General features: G+C 43.4%; 1 protein-coding gene across 2 annotated transcripts; it reads left to right on the forward strand.

Annotated features, from left to right (window-relative positions):
- WARS1 (tryptophanyl-tRNA synthetase 1) lies at nt 1–24910 on the forward strand. Of its 2 annotated transcripts, XM_081193267.1 has the most exons (12): nt 18–104; nt 1774–1854; nt 8830–9036; nt 10437–10644; nt 11753–11861; nt 12215–12334; nt 15235–15417; nt 19261–19361; nt 19720–19832; nt 21011–21184; nt 22963–23103; nt 24328–24910. In XM_081193267.1, exons 3-12 carry the CDS (start codon nt 8923–8925, stop codon nt 24484–24486), a joined length of 1422 nt encoding a protein of 473 aa, XP_081049393.1. In that variant the 5' UTR covers nt 18–104; nt 1774–1854; nt 8830–8922; the 3' UTR covers nt 24487–24910. The 2 variants fall into 2 exon arrangements, with proteins under 2 accessions (XP_081049394.1, XP_081049393.1); XM_081193268.1 differs by lacking the exon at nt 1774–1854 and having other exon boundaries at nt 1–104.
- Nucleotides 24911–25505: the final 595 nt, after the last annotated feature.

The following is a 25505-nucleotide window of genomic DNA, read 5'->3' on the forward strand; positions in this document are numbered from 1 at the left end:
GTGTTTCCCGCCCGGACGGCGATGAGCGACGCACTTGGCTGATGCAAAGGGGAATCGCGGCTTCTTCCAGAGGCGCTGAGAGAAGCGGCTGTCTCCTGAGGCAGGTGAGGAGCTGGGGGGGGGGGAGAGGCGAGTAGTCGGGGGAGAGGCGCCCCTGCAGCCCACCCTTTGAGCGGGGGAAGAAGACCGTGGGGGTCCGACCCGTCGCCCAACTGACTCATTATTCTCTCATGTAGCTTCCCCCCCCCCCAAAAAAAAAGACAGGGCCACCCCAAGGCATTGCTCAGGGCCCCACTCTCTTGCCCCCCCCCAAAAAAAATTAAAGGAAAAAAAACCTGGATGTACATTTCCAAAATATAAGACTATAAAAATAAAACAAAACCTACATACAGCAATAGTGATTTGTGTTGTGTACATAGGTGTCAACGTTTTCCTTTTTTTAAGGGAAATTCCGAATAGGATTCCTCGCAAGAAAAGGGAAAAGTTGACAGCTATGGTTGTGTAGGCTCCTATTCGTTATGTGCAAATGGCTTTAGATATCTGTTAGGTCCGACAGCTGGACTTATAAAAGGCCCCATCAAACCTAATAATAATAATAATAATATTTTTTATTTATACCCCGCCCTCCCCAGCTCAGGCCGGCTAACAAGCAATAATAAAAACAAGTTGAATGAATACAACTTAAAAACAAGATTAAAATACAACATTAAATACAACATTAAAATATTGAAACATTAAAATATTAAATTGCAACCTAGGGCCTCATCAAACCTAAACCCGGCCCTGCCTGAGGCAGACCCCCTCCAAATGCCGACACACACACCTCTCCCCACCAGGGAAGAAGGGGTGAGGGAAGAACTACATCAGGAGCAAGCGGGGGGGGGAGATCTACATCTGGATCTGCTCCCCCACTGGATCTTGCAGCCTGAGGCAGTTGCCTCACCTTGTCTCCTTTTTTAATTTTTTTATTTGCATTTTTAATACAGAGACAGAAAAGAAAAACAGCACATCCCACATTCCCTTCCCTCCACTTTAAGTACAACTTTCATACCAATCTGGACTTACAGCTCAATACCTGGTGACTTCACTTCCACCCTTTTCCTGGTTTCTTTATTTTTCCTATTAAATCGCATATTCCAAATTTCTAATCTTCTAATTCCTTCCTCTGTTGATTTGTATTAGCTCCTATTCTGCGGGATTTACTGAAGATCTGCTAGGTTATTTACTTGTTTATACCGGATCCTAAAATATTCAATAAACATTTTCCAATCCTTCTTATCATCCTTTTCTCTTATCCTATTCGTTATACCTGCCAATTCAGCATATTCAAGCGTTTTAAACTGCCACTCTTCCTTAGTGGGTACCATATTTGTTCTCCACCTTTGTTCTAATAAGGTTTGTGCTAATAAGGTTCTAGCCACAGTGTTGGCGTATAATAATAAATTCTTTTGTTTTTTAGGGATTTCTGTTGTTACCATTCCCAAAAAGAATGCCTCCAGCTTTTGGGGGAAGATTTTTTTGAATATATTTTTTAATTCATTGTAAATTACTTACCAGATTTCCCTGATTACAGGACCACCACATGTGGAAAAAGGATCCCTCTACTTCATTCCCTCCCCACCCCAACACCTGTGAGAAACCCACAGAAGCAAACACAGTGGCCCTCTGCCCCATTCACCGATTCCCAGCAACAGATATTCAGTGTTTAGGTCTTGTGGCAATCCCCTTTGGCAGTCCTCAGTCATTGCTAATTACAGGGGTTTTTTTCCCCAGCTGGAACTCACCAGAACTAAGTTCTGGCACCTCTCAGTTGGGCACCATTGCTGTTGTAAGAGAACAAGGGAAGCGTTTTTGGTGAGTTCCAGCGTCTCTTTTTTTTAGAAAAGTAGGACCGGCTATATCTTGAAGGAACAAATGCCATAGTTCAGCAGTGTTCCCTGTGTGGGAAAGGTACTATAAAGCCTTTAACATCTTGGGATCTGTTTAGCTGACTACGAGATCTCCTCACCCCATATGTGCCCACTCAACCACTTCCATCGACAGAATTGGCACTTTTACAGGTGCCACATAATACCTGCACTGCATCTGTAAGAACTCTGTCGTTTAGTGTGGCGGCACCAGCATCATTGAATTCCCTGCCTATTGATATCAGGCAGGTGTCTTCACTATATTACTTTCGGTGCCTGCTGAAGATGTTTCTTATTTAGGCAAGCCTACTCAGATGTTTGGGACGCAGGTGGCGCTGTGGTCTAAACCACTGAGCCTCTTGGGCTTGCCGATCAGAAGGTCGGCGGTTCAAATCCCCGCGACGGGGTGAGCTCCCATTGCTTGGTCCCAGCTCCTGCCAACCTAGCAGTTCGAAAGCATGCCAAAAAAGTGTAAGTAGATAAATAGGTACTGCTCCGGCGGGAAGGTAAAATGCCGTTTCCGTGCGCTGCTCTGGTTTGCCAGAAGCAGCTTAGTCTTGCTGGCCACATGACCCGGAAGCTGTCTGCGGACAAACGCCGGCTCCCTCAGCCTATAGAGCGAGATGAGCGCACAACTCCAGAGTCGTCCACGACTGGACCTAACGGTCAGGGGTACCTTTACTCAGATGTTTAGAAAGTTTTTAGGAGTTTTAATTTGTTTTGGTCTATTCTATTGTAGTTTTAACTTCCTCGGTGTTTTAAATTATGGTTGTAAGTCTTTAGTGAAAATTTCTTGTACAAGCTGCTTTGAGGTTTTTTCTGCAATCAAGCAGTATATAATTTTAATTGAAAAAAATTTTAATGAAAAAAATAATTTTTGATTGTCCTGAATATTCCAACATTCACTGAGTGGCCTCAGATTCTGCTATTATGAGAGACAGAGAGAAATCAACCAATCAATCACGTCTCCCTATCCTCTTCCTACGCACCATGTGTAATCTTATATACCTCTATCATGCCCCAAATGTAGCATTTCCTCATGGGGGAATTTCTTGTTTGGAGTCCCTTTCTGAAGGAAAGAAGACTGGTGTGTCTGGAATATCTTGAGGGGGCATGAGCTCTGCTTCCACTTCCACTTCCACTATCACCACTTACTTTGCCGAATGGCAAACATTGTATGTGACCTTTTTGTCCACCCTGAGACCGGGCACTTAGTTTATTAGATCACCTTAACCAAAATATGACGATACTTAGCATTTGTATAGTCCTTGCCAGTGTTTTAAAAACACTTTACATCCTTGAAGTTCACATGTACTATCATCCTTATACCAACACTGCAAGGTACCGTAAGTCATCATTATTATACCTCTGCTACAGCAGAGGGGGAACTGAGACAGAGATAAGAGTGGCTGGCCTAAGGTCACCTGGTGAGTTTTTGGCAGAGGCAAAATTCATACCAGAGGCTTCACAATTCATAACCATTATTCAGCGTTTGGATTTGGTCTCCCCTTACATCTTTTAAGAAAGGCTTTTTTTTTTTATTTAAGAAAGCTGTTCACCCAGGAGAGGGGGCAGAAGGAGTTGCAGGTGGATTTGGAAAACATAGGAAGCTTCCTTACACAAGGTCAGACTTTTGTTCATCTAGCTCAGCAGTTTCCCAGGGTCTTTGGCAAAGATCTTTCCTGTCAGCTGCTATTTGATCCCTCTTTTAAAGGCAATGTGGAGTATTGAAACTGGGACTTTCTGCCTACATAGCATGCCCTGGATTAATAAGCTACAGTCTCTATCCATGCTCCCTAGTGGTCACATCTCCTGTAGCCAGGCTAGCAAAGAGACTTCTTTCTGAGATCCTGGAAAGCTGCTGCAATTCAGAGGAAACCAGTGAATCACTGGTCTGTCATGGCATCTCATGGCGGTTGTCTCTCCGGGCCCTATTCCAAAAAGTGGGGTAATCCAATTGAGAAATAGCTTTGCTTACAAGGCTGACTCTGAACTTGTGAGTTGAGCAGGCTGAGAGTCATCAGCATTGTCCCAATTAGGGTTTGCAGCATTCCACGCACAGGTCTTTTTAAGGCATGTATATGTCATACAGACTTTCCATGATTATTAAAGGAATTAATAACATGCACCTAGCAATCATGTCTGTCAAAAAGAGCTGCCTTTGCAGACTAAGCTGTCAACCCCAAAATCTTGGGTTCAAAGTTTGCCTCTTCCACAGAATATGTTAATATTGATCTACTGAGATAACGTAATATAAGTGCTTTGAACTGAGTGCTAATAGTTCCAAGCCTTCTTACTATTCACCAGACAGTGCTACAAGCTATTTTTTAAAAAAAGTTATTACTATTTATTGCTATATTTATATAGCTACCCATCAGCACATGTTCCTGGTACCATTTACAGGGCACAGAGTAAACTGCAATATTAAAACACAAGATAATAATTTAAAGCATTAATAAAATGTAACATAAAACGTTCATTTTTTGGCAGAGACCTCCCGCCAAAATGCAGTCATTTAGCAGACCAATAAGATAAAACACAGAGTGTACAATAAGAGCCCGAATTGAGAGCTGTGAGCAATCATACCTCGGGTTACAGACGCTTCAGGTTGCATTTTTTCAGGTTGCGGACCGCCAAAACCCGGAAGTACTGGAACAGGTTACTTCCGGGTTTTGGGGGTCGCGGAAGCACTAAATTGCGCTTTGCGCATGCGCAGATGTGCCGAATCACAACCCCACATGCACAGATGCGCTGCTGCGGATTGCAGACACTGCGGGTTGTGAACGTGTATCCCACACGAATCATGTTCGCAAGCCGAGCTTCCACTGTATACTTAGACACTTGGAAGAAGGCTGAACTGCTTGCTGTTTTCTGACAGAACATTGTTAGTGATTGAAGTTGCCTCCCAGTCACCTCTCAACTTCCCCCTGCCCTCCAAACAAACATTTGAAGGGGCACTGTGGCTGACAATCTGCATGAGTGTGTTACTGCTCTGGTTTTCACATTTCCTACCTTCTGGGAGGCCTTTCAACAACTATCTCCCTGATAAGGAATGTTGTACACAACTTGCATATTTGCCATGGAACCTCTGTGTCTTGCAGAGGGTTTGGGAAGTTATCTTAGGGTTCACATATAACAGCTGGGCTTATGGACTCACATAAATTGAGAATATGCCCTAGAATACTCCCAATATGCACTTTATTGCACATTGCAGGTGGTGGAAACTGGGAGGGAAGCTGTCTTGCAGAAAAGCTTGACAACCATTATTGATTTTCAGATTGAGGAGGCTCTGGTAAGCTTCCAAGGAATTCCAGGGCTCCTGGGTACATTGCCTGAAAATCTGTATTCTTTTGCTTCATTCTGAAAGATTGGGGCATTTTTGCTTATGCTAGTGATTTAACAATACACTGTTAATCATACACTTTGACACGTTAATATTTATTGATATTGTAATGGAGTGAGCAAAGAACATTAATGTAAATCTTCTTATATATTATAACAGAGGTCGTCAAACTAAGGCCTGCGGGCTAGATTCGGCCCACCGGGCTCGTTAATCCAGCCCGCGAACCTTGTGGACCCTGCCACCCGCTCAGTAAGTCCCTGTGCTAAACAGGCACAGCACAGAGGCCTCACCGCACGGAGACTGACTTATGTGATGTGGCATGACTTTTGATTGGCTGCAGGAAGCTCCTGCAGCCAATCAGAAGCCGCAGATGCCTCTGGGCGCCGCCCCTTCCTTCCTGCTGAGGCGGCCAAGCAGGAGGAAGCGGTGGCACCCAGAGGCTGCCCAGGCCAGCAGCATCTGGGTACTGCCCCTTCCTTCCCGCTAAGGTGGCCAAGCGGAAGTAAGCGGCATCGGCGTGAAAGCTGCCTCCACCGCCCAGGCCAACAGCATGGGCTCTGTGCCCTGCCGAGACAGAGGACACCAACACTGCCGAAGACGAGGCGTGGGTGGCATAGGCAGGGGGCTTTTGGGGAGGGGAGGTGCTTTCAGGCGGCGGTGGGTCCGGCCCCCCACAAGATCTGAGGGACAGTGGATTGGCCCCCTCCTGAAAAAGTTTGCCAACCCCTGTATTATAACCTTAAAAGGGCAATTAAAATGCAGTGTTCCCTTGTGTTATACAGAGAAGGCAGGGATACTGTCCTGTTTAAGCAGGAGCCAGCGAAAGTGAGCACCTGTGGGGTTTTAATACTTCCTTAACTGATAGGCTTTCTGCCTTCTGGGGTCTAAAGTTTGCATTTGTGTGAGCACTTCAGGAATGGAACAACCTGCTCACACAAATGCATAGAGCTTACCAGAGTTTCCATCAGTTTTTGGGAGCTCATCTGAAAAACAAACTGAAGGTTGAAAATTGTAAATATACCCTGTCTTTTCCTCATTTCAAAAGCAGACATTGTGTAAGTAAGTTTGCCATTTCACTTATTTGTTGAATAAGTAAAATGCATTAAAAATGATTGGCAGAAAATTTCTAAGAAAAATTGAGACTGAAATTAGATCCCATGGGAATAGATTTTTTGAGTGAAGATGTGGAGATGGAAGAGTTATTACATGCAATTTTTTGCTTAAGCGTAATTGACTAAGGCAAAGCATTTGGCATCGTAATAATGGCGTGTAGATGAGTGGAATAGAATTCTCAAAGCATACTATGAAACCCTGTTTTTTAAATGTTGAGGAAAAAGTAGCAATGATACACCTAGCCACAGAGCTAGGCAGAAGTGTAATTAATATATCTAAAGCAGATATTCATTTCCCAAGTCAAGTTCCAGGAATAACGGTTTACTCAGCAAGTTAAAACAGTGATTGGCTTTAGTTTGATGCATTGTATGGTGTATTTGTTCCAGAAGTGATATTTGAGATGCAATCAAGCAAATGGAGGAGTATTGCAGTGAAAAGGGATATTGCTGTATTGGGATTTAAGGAAATTGGAGAATTGTGGAGAAATTGCTGAAAATTCAAGGCTGTGAAAGGATATGCTTACACACTGGGACATGTGGCTTCCTTTTGAAGGCTACAACAGCACTTTGGAAGTAAGCCCCATGAAAATTGTGGGACTTAACTTCCAAGTCTGTTCCATTCTGGCTTCATGCCTGACCATGGCACTGAAACCACCTTGGTTGAAGACATTTGTCAGGAGAGAGATAGAGGAGTATGAACCTGCTCATTCTCCTTGATCCCTTGCAGCTTTTAATATTGTTGATCATGGTGTTCTTCTGGAGCATCTCTAGGATATGGAGATGGGGAGTACTGTGGTTCAACAGTTCCTCTTCTGTCTCCAGACCTGTTTCCAGAAAGTAGCTTGGGAAGCCACTGTTCAGCATCGTGAGAGCTGTTCTGTGGGGTCCCGCAGGGTTCCACCTTGTTCCCCATGCTATTTAACATCTATAGGAAGCCTTTGGGAGCTGCCATTGGAATGAAGTGTCATCAATATTTGGATGACACCCAACTCTACCTCTCTGTTCCATCTGAATCTGGAGAGGCAGATGCAGTGTTAGAGTGGTGCTTGCACGCAGTGATGTGTTGGATAGGGGCCAAGAAATTGAAGCTGAATTCTGAAAAGACAGAGATGATATGTGTCCCCAGTTTTCATGTACAGGAGGTGGGGAGACAACCTTCCTGGATGGCACTGCACTCCCCTGGAAGGAGCAGGTCCACACCTTGGGGGTGCTGTCACTAGAGGCTCAGGTGGCCTCGGTGGCTAGGCATGCCTTTTCCCAGCTACAGCACCTGCTCGACGCAAATAATGCAAACACTGTATTCTGGTAACTTCCAGGTTGAAATAGTGCAATGCCCTCTACGTGGGGCTGCTCTTGAAGCTGACTTGGAAACCTCAGCTGGTCCAAAACACAGTAGCCAGATTACTGACTAGGGTTCCATGTAGATCACATTAAGCGCTGTTTTAAAACAGCTGCATTTGTTGCGAGTTCGTTTTCTGAGCCCAGTTCAAGGTGGGCAAAGTAGTGTTTAAAGCCCCTAACAACTTAGGCTTGAAATATTTGAAAGACCATCTCCTTCCCTACAGAACTTCTCTGGTGCTAAGAATGGCAGAGGAGTCTCTCTTGGTGGTTCTGTTGCCCTCAAAGGGGTGGCCAAGGAGAGGGCATTCATTCTCTATGGCAGGCATAGGCAACCTTTGGCCCTCCAGATGTTTTGGCCTACAACTCCCATGATCCCTAGCCAACAGGACCTGTGGTCAGGGATGATGGGAATTGTAGTCCAAAACATCTGGAGGGCCGAAGGTTGCCTATGCCTGCTCTATGGCAGCCCCTAAATTGCAAAACTTCCTCCCCACCTAGGAGGGTCTGGCAACTTTATTAAACAGCTTTGAGCGAATGCTGAAAGCACACCTCTTTACCCTGGCCTTTGACACCTGAGATGTATCTTTTCAAAACCCACCCTTTTTGTGAGTACATATATTAATTTAAAGTTTTAAAACTGTTTTTAATGTACTTTAAATTGTTGTGGCCCACTCTGGGACCTTACAGTGAAGAGCAGCAGAATGATAATGCACATATAGGAGTGAGCTGTTTAAGTGCTAAATGATGCCCAGAGTAGTGTCAGATCAAAAAGATGGGAGGAAGGCTAAGGAACCTTTGCCCTTGATGACAAACACGTTTGTAAACTGGCTTGGCTTGAGCAAGCTTCTCTGTAAATGCCATGCCTAGTTGCTTCAGGAAGGCCTCTGACTTTGATTTTGGAATGAGGTTTGTTTTCCTGTAATAAAGCTCTGTTGGGCTACCAGGTGGATGCTAAATATTAAATCGATGTATTCATGTACAGTATTCTTAGATTTAAAAATACATGTGTTTGAAAAACTTGAATCCTATTTTGTGTGTTTGCACATAAAAAATAATGCTTGACCTATGCAATATTTATAAAACTAGCTACCAAAGATTAAAGCATACATGGTCTTTTATCTTCTAGACTCCTCCAGGCTGTTTTGAAGTTTCTGGATAAAAAGAAGCTGCAATTTGCACTTTAAACTATAAACAGAAAAGATCCTTCACACTCCTGAAAATGGCAGACCTTCAGAATTGTGACTTTTGCTCTCTTAATCCACTTGAACTGTTTGAACAAGTGACTGCACAAGGAGAAAAAGTCAGATCGCTAAAAGCTGAGAAAGCACCAAAGGTAAAATTGTAGTTCATTAACCGAACTCTTAGCAATATTAGTTTTCCAGTTAGAATTTTATTTTAGTAGAATCTAGTTATGCAATTTTCTCATTCGTTTCTCAGCCTTTTAATAGAACTGAATTTCTACATCTCCTAGCTCCTTTAAAAGGGGGTGGGTGTTGTTGTTTTTTGAAAAAAGGTAGCTATCTCACAAAAACAGTAATTTCTAAGTTCCTTGGTTGGGAATTTTAATATATAAGGGATTGATCTAGAATGTCCCTTCCAGAAGCAGAAGAGCTCCTTCTGGTCGGTGAAAGGATTGAGATCCAGTGGGCATGCCTACTGGAGGAAAACGGGGAGAGGCTTTTTGCCTCAGTTCCCCCTTCTGCCTCCTGCATTACCCCCATACTGTCCTTCAACCCTCTGGAACACTTTTCAGACTGCAAGGGGAAGGTGGGCTTGGCAAAAATATATTCTCTTCCCACCTACTCTTTTTGCCAGCGGGAGTGTCCTGTGTCTGAGTCCAAAATCATTTAAAATTGCCTTCTGAATCCAACAAGGGGTCTCTCTAGTCCAGAATCTTATTTTCTAAGGTGCTTATCCAGATATATTGGGATACAGTGCAGTAGTCCTGCCATGCTGTTTCCACCCCAGCCCTACATGTCCAGCAGTAAAAGCTCTGAATCAGGATGTTTCCTTTGACTCCTCATGGCTAATGTCCATTAATAAGCCCACCTTCTATGAACGTGCCTGGTGTGTTTTTTTTATAAAACTTGTTGTTTGTGGCCCATGTTTTAGTAATGTATTTGATAGGCTAATTAGTTACCTGGTTGTATTTTCAGGGCATTTTAGATTAGCGATAGGTTAGAGACATGGGTAAGAATGCAGTTGAGTGTTGAACAAAGGGCTAAGCCAATGGGAAACAGTGGAAAAGATGAGTTTTCAGGTGGGATTTGATAGCAGCAGATAGGGGTGGTTAGGGTAAGTCTGTAAAGGAAATATTAGCTTCTCTGCACATTTAAGAACTCTTTCAAGTCCTACAGAGCCCCTACAAGGTAAGTAAATATTTGTATTAGTTTTGCAAGTGGAAAAGTGAAATGGAGACCTTGAGTGACGTTGCTCAAGGTTAGACAAGCAGGTCATTTGGTTTGTTTACATGGAGTTTGAAGAGCCAGCTGCTTCATCTCTCTGCCCCATCCACTTTCGTCTTCAACCTGTTATTCATTCTCTCATTCATATATATATTTGTATGTATGTATGTATGTATGTATGTATGTATATACACACACAAAACACACACACACGATTTCATGCATATAGAACATTTCCTATTCTGTATAATGTAGCTGCAAGGCCACAGCTTTCTGCATTTTATTAACCTGAACACTGCCTTGTGTGTGTTTTCTTCTTTCACCCCAGGATGAAATTGACACAGCAGTTAAGTTGTTACTGTCATTAAAACTGAGCTATAAAACAGCGACAGGTGAGGAATATAAACCAGGTTCCCCTCCAACAGACTTCACTCCAGTCAGTAATGGTCCAGGAGACACAGAAGATAATGATTTTGTAGACCCTTGGACAGTACAGACATCCAGTGCAAAGGGAGTGGATTATGATAAACTTATAGGTACGTGGTGTTCTGTCCATTTTTAAAAGATTTTAAAAATCTATAATATAACATACTCTGTCTGCTGCATTTTTGTCATGAAGTGCTCAGATTAACCAAGTTTTCCATTGTGCTCAAGCGGCCCTTTCTATTTCCAGTTTTTGAGAGGCAGTATTGCTGCCTAACACCATTTGTCTTCAAACCCTTCTTGTGGGTTTCCTGGAGGTTTCTCACAAGCCACAGTCAGAAGCAGAAGGCTGAACTAGATATTCCTCAGACTTGATCTATCTGGTCTTATGTTCAGCATTGCCTTAAAAGTCTGTCTTAAGGAAAGAATGAAATAATGAGAAATTTCAGAGGGTGATTTGTGCTTCTAGGGCAGCAGTCAAAAGCACACTAACTAGAGAATATGAACCATTGAATCTGATGGCACTTACCTCTGAATAAACTTTCTAAAGGTTGCACTATAACTCTGACAGCTTTTACTGAGAATGAAGTAGCTCAGTTTGAAAAGGGGATCAGGAATCTGATTAAAGAAGAGTGTAGATGTAGTTTTGTACATTTTTGTAGACATTTAAGGGTAATGGTAAGCCAAAATATTTAACAATTCCCTTGTTTTTATTTGGAGTGGTGGGATCATGTTGCTATGCTGTATTGCTAATTCAATGGTGATTTAGATAGCAGCATCAGACCAAGAACTAACTTAGTTGGTCTTTAAGGTGCTACTGGAAGGAATTTTTTTATTTAGATAGCAGCATATCACTGCTGAATGTATCTATAATTTTATATTGTATTTTTACCTATACAGTGTACGCTCGGGTTGCAAATGTGATCCTTGCGGGAGGCACATTCGCAACCCGCAGCGCCACGTCTGCGCACGCGCGGGTTGCGAATCTGCACATGCGCAAAGCGCTGAAACCCGGAAGTAACCTATTCCAAGTACTTTTGGGTTTGGCGCAGTGCGCAGCCCAAAAACACACAACCCAAAGCATCTGTAATCTGTAAATAATAATAAAAATAATAGTAGTAGTAGTAAATAATAATAATAATAATAATAATAATAATAATAATAATAATAATAATAATAATAATAATAATAATATCTATTGCCCATTTTGGTTGTCTTCAGTTCGATTTGGCAGCAGCAAAATTGATAAAGACCTCATCAACCGGATAGAAAGAGTTACTGGGCATAAACCACACCACTTCCTACGCAGAGGAATCTTCTTTTCTCATAGGTAAGTAGGTTTAATTGCTGGTTTGTCAGCCTCTTTCACACTTTGTACAGTTGTACCATGTACTATTTCACATACATCTCTGCCAGAGAAAGCAAAAGCCAACTTTCCTGTGGGGTGAATGGTAAAGGAGTCTTGCATAATTCTTTAGATTGCATAGCTGGGGTGTCAGTCAGGTTTTTCCTGATGCAAGATGCAAGCCCCAATTGCACTATTTAAATTACAATATTTTCCTTAAAACACAAATTGCAGTCACAAAAATGACATGTTGCCTTCTTTGGAACTTCTCATGCTTCTTTCATTTTGTCAAGCTCTTCTTTAAAAAAGTCAAACTCTGTAGCTTTACTTTTCTCCAGAGATATGAACCAAATTCTTGATGCCTATGAAAATAAGAAGCCATTCTACCTATACACCGGCAGAGGCCCCTCGGCGGAGGCAATGCATGTTGGTCACCTTATCCCATTTACTTTCACAAAGTAAGTAACTCTGGAAGTATATAACATTTCATGTTATATATTTGCTACTCGTTTAAGACGACATACAAAGCGCTAGACAATCAGAACCTGTGATTCATAGAATTGGGGCTCAGATCCACGAATGGAAGGAAATTTATGGATGAGTTCTTCTTACCCCTTTTACCTCTTCAAATGGACTTGGTGATGGGGGGGGCACCTCTTGAAGACCATGGAATGAGGCACGGGGGCAGGCATTTAGGGGGAGTTTGCAAAAACACACACACAACCCGGCAGAGGACCTTTTGTAAGCAGAAATAGGACTGCAATTGCTACTGTAACTCATGAATGGGCTGGGCAATGAAACAGCTGCCAAATGTGAATCCTTTCCTTTCTCTCTGATTCTCAACTTTGACACCTCCGTTTTCTTCACTCCAGCCCCCACTTGCCCTATGCAGCATGGCCAATGGCCAGGGATTATGTGAGATGCACTCCAACAATGCCTGGTGGACCACATCTGTGCTCTACTCTATGCCTTTCCCCAAACAGCACACCCCTTTAGGACACTGGGCGACTTTGGGCAGATTTCATTATCCTATTATTTGAGTTCATGGCTGTGGCTTCTGTGTACATGGGAAACAAGTTACCTCTGCTCAGCTAGGAGAGATCATTCTCTACGACAGCATTGGATAACGTCTGGCCCGTGGTCCCTGAGGCTGTTTTGGCCAAGCCACACCCACCTGCCCTACAACCAATGCCATATATGATGTCAGGCGTGGGGCAGGGAAAGATGTGGTTGAGCAAAAGGGTATTGGCAGGTACCACTGATCCGTAGCGCCTGCAAAGCCCTTTGCACGGTACTTTACAAGCACTGACAACCAGTTGATTTACAAGCATGCAAACCACATGGGGAAACATTTGATAGAAGAGTTTGGATTTGATATCCCGCCTTTCACTCCCTTTAAGGAGTCTCAAAGCGGCTAACATTCTCCTTTCCCTTCCTCCCCCACAACAAACGCTCTGTGAGGTGAGTGGGGCTGAGAGACTTCAGAGAAGTGTGACTAGCCCACGGTCACCCAGCAGCTGCATGTGGAGGAGGGAAGACGCGAACCCGGTTCCCCAGATTACGAGACTACCGCTCTTAACCACTACACCACACTGGCTCTCAGATCTGAATAGCATTGTTATGTCAGGTAATTGGCGTGTGGGTGCACCCACCTGTCAGGCTTGCCCTTCCAGGGATAGGGAGGTTAAAAATCTGACCTCCTGGCCAGATCCATCTCCCCACCCCTGTCTGTAGCATTGTTCTCTGTCTTATCTGCCACAAAGATAAGCAGCTTGAATTAGGTGACAGGCGTCACTGTAATAAATGTACAAATGTGGATGAGCAGAAGAACCAAGGTAACAACACAGAGAAGTGTAAATGTTTCTGCAGTTCCACTCTGCAGCAGCCGAAAGAACAAAAGGCTGCCCAGGGAATTCTGCTTCTGCTTCTTGATTGTAAGTTGAGAGGAAAAGAAGGAGTTTGAAGACTTTTTTAATATACACAAAACAGAAACTGGATTCTCCTGCTGGTACAAAAAAATGACAGAAAACACATAATGGGACAAGTAACGTAACCACATTAATCTTTGATACGATTCAGTGGCCAGCAAAACTTTACACGGATAAAAAAACTGACTGACATCAAAGATGGGCTCATGCAAGGGGCTTGCAGTAGCTCAATGGATTTTTTTATTTTATTTTGTGCAGGATTCCGTCATTACAGTGCCTTTTATGTGGGGCTACTGTTGGGGCTACTGGTCTGGTGCAAAATGCTGTGGCTAGACTATTGATGGAGGGGCAAATTATGGCCAGCACATAACTCTGGGTGGCTCAAATGCTTGCACTGGCTGCCAGGTTCAAGGTTATTTTTATTCATTTACAATGCCCTTAAAAACTTGGATCTAGGATATCTCAGGGACTGCCTGATCCCTTATTTCACCACTCGATCAATAAGGTTGTTGGGGGAGTCTCTGTTAGTAGTCCCCCCATGACTCAGATATGTAGCTTGTACCACAAGGAGCTCAGTATTGTGGTCCCAGTTTTGTGAATTCTAGGACACTTTTTAATTTTACGGCATAAACACATGGTTAGTCTTATTGTATTGGGTCTCCCATACACCACTGTGATTAAGCAGCGTACAAATGGTTGAAGTAAAATGAACAGATGTACCTGTACCTCATGCCAGATCATGATCTGCTTTTGAAATCTCTTTGTTTCCCAAGCAGTTTGCTAGAAAGCACCACTCTGAAGTCCCCTTCTGCTTGTGGAACTAACTGCATGTTTCTTTGAATTCTTTTGATTTTTCTAAGTATGAATGCAGATTTAAAATACTTTTCTTGCTGTTTTGCACAACCAAGATTTCGTCAAAGTAGCAGTGAAAGGAAATGCGCTTTACCCATTTCTGTGATTACATGACACAATTGCAGCATTTAGTATCCAGATAATTTGGCAGGCTTGATCCAGTTTGGAGGGGCTACTCTGCCTGCAAATTTCATCCACTTCTGTCAAATAGGGGGGGGGGGAATTATAGCTGTTTTCCTACAGGGAATAGAAACAAAGCCGCTTTTCCCCAGCATGGATTTGATCTCTTCTGAAGCACTTCAGATTGAGGCTGGTTGCTTTCCAAAGTGCCAAATTGAGGTCCAAATCAAATATTGTGGACAGTGCATACCCATAGTGTGCATAACCACATCTTTAAAATAAATCGATTTAGGAGAGTCTTTGCAGCTGAGAAAACGATTCTGTAAAGTCTGTCAAAGGAATCTGTGAATAATTTAATTTCAACCCAGATTGCACTATTGTATAAAGATTACCATGTTGGCTAATGATTTAACTAGAACCCACCCTAAAGCTAAATCTGTTTCTTTTTTTTTAACCAGGTGGTTACAGGAAGTATTTAATGTTCCCCTAGTCATACAGATAACTGATGATGAGAAGTACCTGTGGAAGGACATGACACTTGAGAAGGCTTATCAGTGTGCCATAGAAAACATCAAGGACATTATAGCCTGTGGATTTGACATAAATAAAACCTTCATCTTTTCTGATCTGGAATATTTGGGGTACATTTCTAAGTATTCTTTGAAACTTTGCATGATCAAAAGTCTTCTGTTGTTTTCTGTGATCTCAAACTTTATCAAATTTAGCTGGGGTGGCAGGGGGAGATGAACCATTTTTCCCAAGATAACAAGATGCAGTACATGGCAAGGCTTGACTAATAATAATAATAATAATAATAATAATAATAATAATAATATTAATAATAATAATAATAATAATAATTGTACCCCACCCATCTGACTGGGTTGCCCCAGCCACTCTGGGCAGCTTCCAACATATATGAAAGCATAATGAGGTTGAATCCTGACAAGACAGAAGTACTGTTTTTGGGAGACAGGAGGCGGGCAGGTGTGGAGGATTCCCTGGTCCTGAATGGGGTAACTGTGCCCCTGAAGGACCAGGTGCGCAGCCTGGGAGTCATTTTGGACTCACAGCTGTCCATGGAGGCACAGGTCAAATCTGTGTCCAGGGCAGCTGTTTACCAGCTCCATCTGGTACGTAGGCTGAGACCCTATCTGCCTGCGGACTGTCTCGCCAGAGTGGTGCATGCTCTGGTTATCTCCCGCTTGGACTACTGCAATGCGCTCTACGTGGGGCTACCTTTGAAGGTGACGCGGAAACTACAACTAATCCAGAATGCGGCAGCTAGACTGGTGACTGGGAGCGGCCGCCGAGACCATATAACACCGGTCTTGAAAGACCTGCATTGGCTCCCAGTACGTTTCCGAGCACAATTCAAAGTGTTGGTGCTGACCTTTAAAGCCCTAAACGGCCTCGGTCCAGTATACCTGAAGGAGCGTCTCCACCCCCATCAGTCTGCCCGGACGCTGAGGTCCAGCGCCGAGGGCCTTCTGGCGGTTCCCTCACTGCGAGAAGCAAAGCTACAGGGAACCAGGCAGAGGGCCTTCTCGGTAGTGGCGCCCGCCCTGTGGAACGCCCTTCCAGCAGATGTCAAAGCGATAAACAACTACCTGACATTCAGGAGACATCTTAAGGCAGCCCTGTTCAGGGAAGTTTTTAACGTGTGACATTTTACTGTATTTTTGGTTTTTATGGAAGCCGCCCAGAGTGGCTGGGGAGGCCCAGCCAGATGGGCGGGGTATAAATAATAAATTATTATTATTATTATTATTATTAATAAAGCATTAAACATTTAAAAACTTCCCTACACAGGGCTGCCTTCAGATGTAAAATGAGCTTTGTTCAGTAAGAAGAAAGGGAATATTACTGAAAAGTAATGCTTTTATTAAAGAAGGAAATAGCAATGCCTATTTGATCACTTCTGTCTGCGGAACTTGCACTTTTAGAAATGCCGTATAATGTTCAGTTTGCAAGGAGTCTGTCTCAACGCGGCAGCACCTGTGCTTGGGAACTCCCTTGGTATATTCTCATACGCACCTGCCGAAAACCTATTTCACCAAGCCTTCCCAGAAACATAATTAAACCGCCTACATTCATTTTAAACATCTTACTGATTTTATTTGTGTTTTTACTAATTATTATTGTTTTATGTAAAAATAGTAGTAGTAGTAGTACAGGGAGATTTGATTAAGCAGTTTTAAAAATTTCAATAAGTAAATGCATTTTTCTTTGGGTTCCATTAAACACCAGTTAACCCAGTGTGTCTTTATCACGCCCTCGAGCCTTAAGGAAGAATCCCAGAGTGTTATAGCATGCATAAGGTTATCATATTAAGTGCCAGTAGGGGGCGCAATGCTTCTGCAACCCCTCGAGGTCATTTCAGCTTCAGAGGAAATAGGAATTTATTAAAAAGGAAACCAGATCTTGAACTGAGTTGCACTTGATTGTTTGGCAGGCCAGCAAGGAAGCTGCCTGTAGTTTTCCGTAGAGTTTTAATATTCCAGGGATTGCAGACCTGAGGACTGTAAAATGTAAAACTTTTGAGTCAATCTGGCTCCACTCCTTTTTTTGTCTTTTCTTTTTTAAGTACACTAGTCTGGTTGGAGAGCATAATCACCGCAGTCACTGCCTTTTCTTGGTTTCATCTTAATTATAGCCAGGGAGAGGGACTGAAAATGAAAAATTCTTTATTTACAGAGGCCCACTGTAAAACAGCACCTGCGATATGGGAAGGGCCATAGGTCAGTGGTAAAGCAGCGCTAAATCCCCAGCGTTTCCAGGTAGGGCAGGGGAAGACTGCTGCCTGAAATCCCGTAGAACATGGGTAGACAAACTAAGATCTGTGGGCCGGATCAGGCCCAATTGCCTTCTGGATCCAGCCCACAGACAGTCCAGGAATTGTCGCATGGATCACCAGCACATACGTTCTTTCCCTCCCTCTCCTTCATGCGGCAGCGGCGCCGCCTCCTCCCTCCCTCCTCCTGGCTTCTCCCCGCCCTGCCTAGAGGAGGAAGGGGGCTGGGCTTTGTTGGTGCCAGCAGCAGTAGCGCTTGAGCAGCCGCCATTTTAAGCAGCCCCTTTCTGGAGCCCTTTCGCGCTCCGCTCATCGTCCCGCCGCCGCCAGCCCCTGCTACTCGCAAGACACAGGTAAGCAGCCACGGGGCTCATGCATCAATTTTTTTTCCCCAAAATATAATCCGGCCTCCCACAAGGTCTGAGGGACAGTGGACCGGCCCCCTGCTGAAGAAACTTGCTGACCCCTGCTGTAGAGCGACTGCCAGAGACAAGGCTAAGCAAGATGGGCCAGTCATCTCCATCGTCCTCAGGCAGCTCCCTGGGTTCCTATCATAGAAGCAGATGGTGTTGCACAAATAAGCTTTACGTGTACTGCATGTGTTGTCTCTCTTGGCTGGCAGCACATGGACTGCAAAAGTTGGTCCCTATCATTTACAAATATTCCTTTTAGACAGCAGTTCAAAGTGACCTAGAATATTTTTCCATACGTTTTTGGTCAGAGAAACACGGTATACTTTCTTACCTACAAACATCTTAACCGGGAGCAGTTAGCCTATGGCCCTCCATAGGGTGACCATTGCTCTGTTTATACAGTGGTACCTCGTGTTAAGTACTTAATTCGTTCTGGAGGTCCGTTCTTAACCTGAAACTGTTCTTAACCTGAAGCACCACTTTAGCTAATGGGGCCTCCCGCTGCTGCCGTGCCACCAGAGCCCGATTTCTGTTCTTATCCTGAAGCAAAGTATTTAACCTGAAGCACTATTTCTGGGTTAGCGGAGTCTGTAACCTGAAGCGTATGTAACCCGAGGTACCACTGTAATTAAATCTTTTAATTATGTTTTGTTTGTTACTTGGTTTACGGTGACAAGCCTACAAATAGCCTGGTCTGAAAGGGGCATCCCAAGACAATTGCAGTAATTTTGCATTATTTTTACTTGGAGGGAAAACAAAAGACTTTTGCTGAGAAAGTACTGAATTGGAGCAAAGATAACTTACTATAGTTGTACCTTGGTTTTCGAACAGCTTAGTTCCTGAACGTTTTGGCTCCCGAACACTGCAAATCCGGAAGTGACTGTTCCGGTTTGCGAACTATTTTTGGAACCCAAACGTCCAACGGGGCTTCTGCAACTTTCGATTGGCTGCAGGAGCTTCTTGCTGCCAATCAGAAGCCGTGCTTTGGTTTTCGAACGTTTTGGAAGTCGAACGGACTTCTGTAATGGATTCCTTCGACTTGCAAGATACGACTGTACTATCTTAGTGTCATAGTGATCTTTTTCAACACCTTTTTGGGGGAGGGGGAATAATAAAAATATTCCTTTGTAAATGTTCTTTAAGTATAAATAATTTGCTTCTGTAGTTCTATAAGTAAAAAAAAGTAGAATAGATTGTGGTGCTGGCCTGTGAATATTCTCCAGAAGGCATTCTTTTCCTTGTCTTAATTTTTAATTTTTACTCCCCTTCTTTCTCAGGATGAGCCCAGGATTCTATAGGAACATTGTTAAAATCCAAAAGCATGTGACCTTCAACCAAGTGAAAGGAATCTTCGGTTTTACAGACAGTGACTGTATAGGTGAGTTCCCGATAGGTTTCTAGTAATTCATGAATAGAAGCAAAAATCCAGTGGGAGCTGTTCAGCAACTATATCAAAGAATCAGGGTCACAACCAAGGTTGTTGTGATAAAATGGAGGGTGGAAAACCTTGTCAATCATCCTGAACCCCTTGAAGGAAGCACAAGATTAAAATTCCATCAGTAAACATACTGGAAAGAATTTTGTCCTTGTTAAATTGTGGAATAGCTGGTGCTAGCACTCCAGTCCTAGGTGCACTTTTGTCAGTTGCCTCAGAGCGACTCACAAAATGAAGTCTAAAGCCATTAGCTTGCTGCTGAAAGCAAACTCACAAATGTGTGTGATTTGTTCCCTTCTAGGGAAAATCAGTTTTCCTGCTATTCAAGCAGCTCCATCCTTCAGCTCATCATTTCCACAGATCTTCAACAACAAGAGCAACATTCCGTGTCTGATCCCATGCGCAATTGACCAGGTAGGAAACGCTTCTTCTTAAAATCTTTTAAAACACTTCCATTAAATCTATTGCCGCTGGCCAAAAAGCTGTATAATTACCGGAGCTCGATGAGTTCTGCGTATCCCTTAATTGCATCCTATAATTATATAGCTTTGGATTGTAAGATAACTTAAAGAAGTCCATGGAACGAATGCTTCCCTTTCCTCTTGCAAGGTTCAGTAATGCTTAAAAGAAAACACTTCTTCACACAACACATAGTTAAACTGGAAGTTGCTCCTACAGGCGGTCGTGAGGACCACCAATTGGGATGGCTTGAAAAGAGGATTAGACAAATTCATGGAGAATAGGGTTACTGATGGCTACTAGCCATGATGGCTGTGCTCGGCTGCCTCTGTTGGACACAGCAATGCTTCTGAGCACAATTCAAAGTGTTGGTGCTGACCTTTAAAGCCCTAAATGGCCTCGGTCCAGTATACCTGAAGGAGCGTCTCCACCCCCATCGTTCTGCCCGGACACTGAGGTCCAGTGCTGAGGGCCTTCTGGCAGTTCCCTCGCTGCAAGAAGCCAAGTTACAAGGAACCAGGCAGAGGGCCTTTTCGGTAGTGGCACCCGCCCTGTGGAACACCCTCCCACCAGATGTCAAAGAGAAAAACAACTACCAGACTTTTAGAAGACATCTGAAGGCAGAACTGTTTAGGGAAGCTCTTAATGTTTACTAGACTATTGTATTTTAATATTCTGTTGGAAGCCGCCCAGAGTGGCTAGGGAAACCCAGCCAGATGGACGGGGTATAAATAATAAATTGTTGTTGTTGTTGTTGTTATTTATTATATCAGTTGGTGGAAACCATTGGAGGGGAGAATGTTCTTGTGTTCAAACCCTGCTTGCTGGTTTCCCACAGGCAAACTGTTCAGCCACTGTGGGAACACGATGCTGGACTAGATGAGCTATTGGCCTCATCCAGGGGGCTCCTCTTATGATCTAACAAATAACAAGACGTCATTCTCTGTTCCCAACAGCAAATCATCAATTCAGAGCTTCGCCAGGTTCAGCTTATCTATTGTGCCTTAGATCCTGAAAGAGGCTTTCTCTTTGTTATGTAGTATTTTGCATCACTTGAACTCACAAAGCAAACAACTGTGAATCATTTGTTTTCCGCTTCACACACAAGCCTGTTCCTGGTTGTTGTTTTCCAGGATCCCTACTTCAGAATGACGAGAGACGTGGCCCCTCGGATCGGCTTTTCCAAGCCAGCGTTGCTGCATTCTGTCTTCTTTCCAGCCTTGCAAGGTGCACAAACAAAAATGAGCTCTAGTGACCCCAACTCCTCTATTTTTCTCACTGACACACCCAAGCAAATAAAAACAAAGGTAAGAAAACAAAAGTCGGCAGTGTATACAATTATTTTTAATCACACCTGGGTTCCAGTGCACCATCTTACTTTTACAAACTGCTTACCAAATTTCTTTGTTTCCTTGCACAGTTTGTAACAAAACAAATATTCTAACAAATATCTGAAGCTAAGCAATATTCTGAAGCTGGCTGGATCACACACACAGTGAGCTCCTTGCACTCTCAGCTAAACTAGATGTAATATTTAATGTACTAAACATCCTGTTTGCTCATCTGGCACAGGTCTGGGGCTGACGTCAATGTTCACCTGGTGGTGTCACTATTTTTTAAAAAAATACACATAGTTTTAAAAGATTGACATCTTGTGATGTAAATCAAGCTACCAGAACTCGTTTTGTCCTAGGCACCAGAAATCACTTGCTACAAGGTGGCTGTTGCTAGGCAAGCCAAGCTTAATGCATCAATCTGTGTTGAAGCTGCTGTGGTTTGTAATCTCAGACCGCCTGGCTCTGAATGGACGAGTCAACTCTCCTCTTGAAACATGGTTCATTTAGTGTGTTCCAACATGAAGTCTGCAGAGCCCTGAAGGCGATCCGGCATGACTTTTTGCCAGAGAAGTGCACTGGGTGTGTTGCAGTGTGGTACGTGGATAAAGAATTAAGCACAAAACAAAGGTTTAACAAGACAAAACAAAGGTTTAACAGGACAAAACATGATTTCTTGGCTTTTTTTCTGAAATACCTTCAGGTTACTTCACATGCTGTTGCCCAAATGCCAGATATATCCTCCCAGAGAATTTAAGAGCGAACCTGCCAGTCAGTTTCAGATTGTTATCTCATGACAAATAATTTTTTTATCATTCAGTTGTTTAATAATAGATAGAGGTAGGAGTTTTGCTTTGGCATTAGGTGGGGCTTCCCTTATTTTGTGACATGAGAATCCAGTGTGTTGCATGAATCTCTTATGCAAAGTTTCAGTTCTTATGAGGTTTGTGTGTGTGTGTGTATGTGTGTGTGTGTGCGCGCGCGCATACACATACCCTTTGGCATAACGCCATATGCTTACTCATTTTACTGTACTGTATTAATTTATTCCCCAGCCTTCATTACACCCTGCAAAAAGTTTATATTCAACAAATTGAAAAAATTAATCTCAAAATAAAAGCCCCCTAAAAACAATTATATAAACCCGTGTGTGTGTGTGTGTGTGTGTGTGTGTGTGTGTGTGTTCGCGCGCGCGCACACACACACACACACACACTTTTAGTCATTCTGGCCTGCCACTTAACCATAAGTTGTCCCACAGATGATCAAAAAACCATGGCTTGTTTCTCGAATGTTTAGCTTATTTTCCAGCTGCTTGTCTCTTGTAGTTTGGTGAGCATCTAGGGTAGGGTGGTTAAATAAACCATAGTTAAGAAAGGGTACTGAGATCTCAGTTAAATCATAGTTAAAACACAGCAAGGTTTGTAAAGCAAAAAAGATTTCACATCAAGATTTGTTGGCGCTAAGCAAGCCATGGTTAAGCTTCTGTGCAGGAGTAACACATAACAGCCATGGTATAATAAACTAGGCCATGGTGCTATACTATGTCCTGGATTAGTTGAGTGAGCTGAATGTTGACAACCTCTACATAGACTTGATGACCTCTGGACTTTTCAAGCATTATGATTCTTGGAGTTGCTCCATGACAATCCCTTCTGACTGGATTTGCAGAATTTCTTTATATATAGTTAAAAGTAGCTCAGATTGTAGACCAGAGCTAGCCTGCTGAAGTCCTTGGATCTCTGTTCCAGATCAATAAACATGCCTTCTCTGGTGGCAAAGACACAGTGGAAGAACACCGAAAATATGGGGGTAACTGTGATGTGGATGTGTCCTACATGTACCTCACCTTCTTCCTCGAAGATGATGACAAATTAGAACAAATCAAGCAGGTAATTCTTATCTCTCTCTTCCCCCCCCCTCCCCCAGTGAGATGCCTCACTACCCAGATAAAAGCACATAGGCAATCACGATTTTGCAATAGCAGCTCAACAGATTTTATCCCCCCTTCCTGGCACTCCTTTATATCTTCCTCTCCTGGGTCCAAATTGACTGGCAAGTTCTGGGTGTAGGCTTCATTGTGTGTGTAGCTTGGTTGAAAGAATGGAAGCCACATAAGCACTCTGAAAACGATGGTAGCAGAGGCAGTAGCTATCAACTGTCTCAAAGAATGTCTATTATTCCTACACAGTGGGAGAGAGCCCATGTTAGTCATACCCAGGCTAGACTTCACATCTTCACCCAGCTTTGATGGCAGACTGCACTCGCTGCAGTTGCCAGGCAAAGGCTGAGCATCAGGAAGACCCAATTATGTTCTGCTCTTATTTGATCCTGTTTGTGCATGCAGTTGAAACATTTTTAGGGCCTCCATTAAGCCGTGTCGGCAGCGAGTTGACGCTTCCTTCTATGCTCTGTAAATTTCCCATGAAAGAAGAATGCACAATCAGTATACAAATCACCCAGGGGGGAAATTGCAGACTTTTCATCATGGCGGGTTGTTGAGGCATCAGAACCCATCCTTCACGCCTGCATTAAAAGGGTAGGAAAGTCCACAAAAGGTATGCAACGTTCGTACTAGTGCAAGAATTAGCCTTATTGCAAATGGATACCCCTCCCTCCCTCCATGCACACCATCACCAAATCTGCTCCAGAGGGTTGGGGGGAAACACGGAAGAGATTTGGGGCATGCATGGGGGGCGGAGAGGAGAACTTTCCATCACGCACAAAGAAATCCTCACACTGACACAGTATTCACCTTTGTGCTACATTGAATGCAACCCCATCCTTCTCCCTCTATCCTCCAAACACAACGCAGTGGCTTAAAGTAAGAGGCAGCTAATCTCTGCAAAGTGTTCCTCAGTAAGTGCCCTTAGGAGTAATAATAAAAAAGTCCTTACTGAGTCATCAGCTCAAACCTCTAGGCCTTAAACCAGGATCCTCCGTGCCTAAAAATTTCCCTTTCTATGGCAGCTCGAGAGATATGTCAGAGGGAATGATGTATCTAATTAAGACAAACAGATTGCATTGCTTGCCAGCAGCTGTTCCTTTCCAGGAGACTTGCAGGAGGGTTCTTTCCCCAGATGTTACCAGATATGACCCTGGCATTCTCTTGGCAGGCCTATACAAGTGGAGCACTGCTGACAGGAGAACTGAAGAAGGCGTTGATTGAAACACTGCAGCCCTTGATCGCTGCTCACCAGCAAAGGCGAAAGCAGATCACCGATGAAATAGTGAAGGAATTTATGACTCCGCGGAAGCTGGCGTTTGATTACTAATTACAGAAGTGCATGTTGATTTATCAGTACACATAGAGCACACTTGATAGGTGTTGCCCTAGCCTCTCGTCTGCCGCCTCTCCCTAACAACGTACCTCTCTGCTTCTAGCAAGTTACTTTCAAAGTCGCCCTCCATTGTCACCAGTGACTTTGGGAATATGTAGTTTGTGTTTGGAAAAAACAGACATTGGCCTAGGACTTCATTTGACTAATTACGGGTTAGCAAGATAATCCGATCACCTGGAAAAGAGTTGCTTTGTCAACAAGAGGACCCTATTTCACGGAACGCAATATTAAGAAAAACGCTGATTACAAAGGTGGTGCAATGCCAGATTCTGCTACCGTGGGAGCTGTGTTAGGCGTGTTTTTACATCTAGGAGCTGTGCCTGTTTCAAAGATAAACTAAACTCTTCCATCCAGAATATACATTTGTCTTTGTTTTTTTTCCTTTTTCGGTTGTTTAGTTACAGTGGACATGATTGCATCACCCCTTCAGACATTCTACTGCACACAATCAGTGGTGATGGTGGAAGCAGGAAGAAGAAACTTTTATTTCATAGCTAAAGGTGCAGCCCTGAGCCCCTTTTCAACATGCTTGCCCTCCACAAGCAAGTAGTGTGTGAACTAAAGACCTGCTGTGTTTCTAACAGCCTGGCAAGTTTCATTTGGGCAGTCACTTATATTTCAGTGGTTCTAAGAACATATGATAGTTGGTTGATGAGTCTTTCTGCAAATGATACCTGGCTAGTATCTATAAGTTGTCTATACTGGACTTTTGGGGGTTTTGTCAAGCCCAGCAAGCAAATTGTTGCTCGTTTTTGCCTTGCAAAGCAAGGGAAACTAATAATAATAGCTATTATTTCTCAGGGGCAGCATGGACTGCTAAGAGATTATCACAGTAGAGACAGTGTATACAACGGGCAAAAAAACCAAACCTTTCTGATAACTGGGAAGTTAAAAATCGCCAAGCGATGCTGTGACATCAGCAATGTGGCTGCAAGACAAAGGACATCTTTGTT

Source organism: Podarcis bocagei (genome assembly GCF_964188305.1).
Source record: "Podarcis bocagei genome assembly, chromosome: 1".
Taxonomy (NCBI): domain Eukaryota; kingdom Metazoa; phylum Chordata; class Lepidosauria; order Squamata; family Lacertidae; genus Podarcis; species Podarcis bocagei.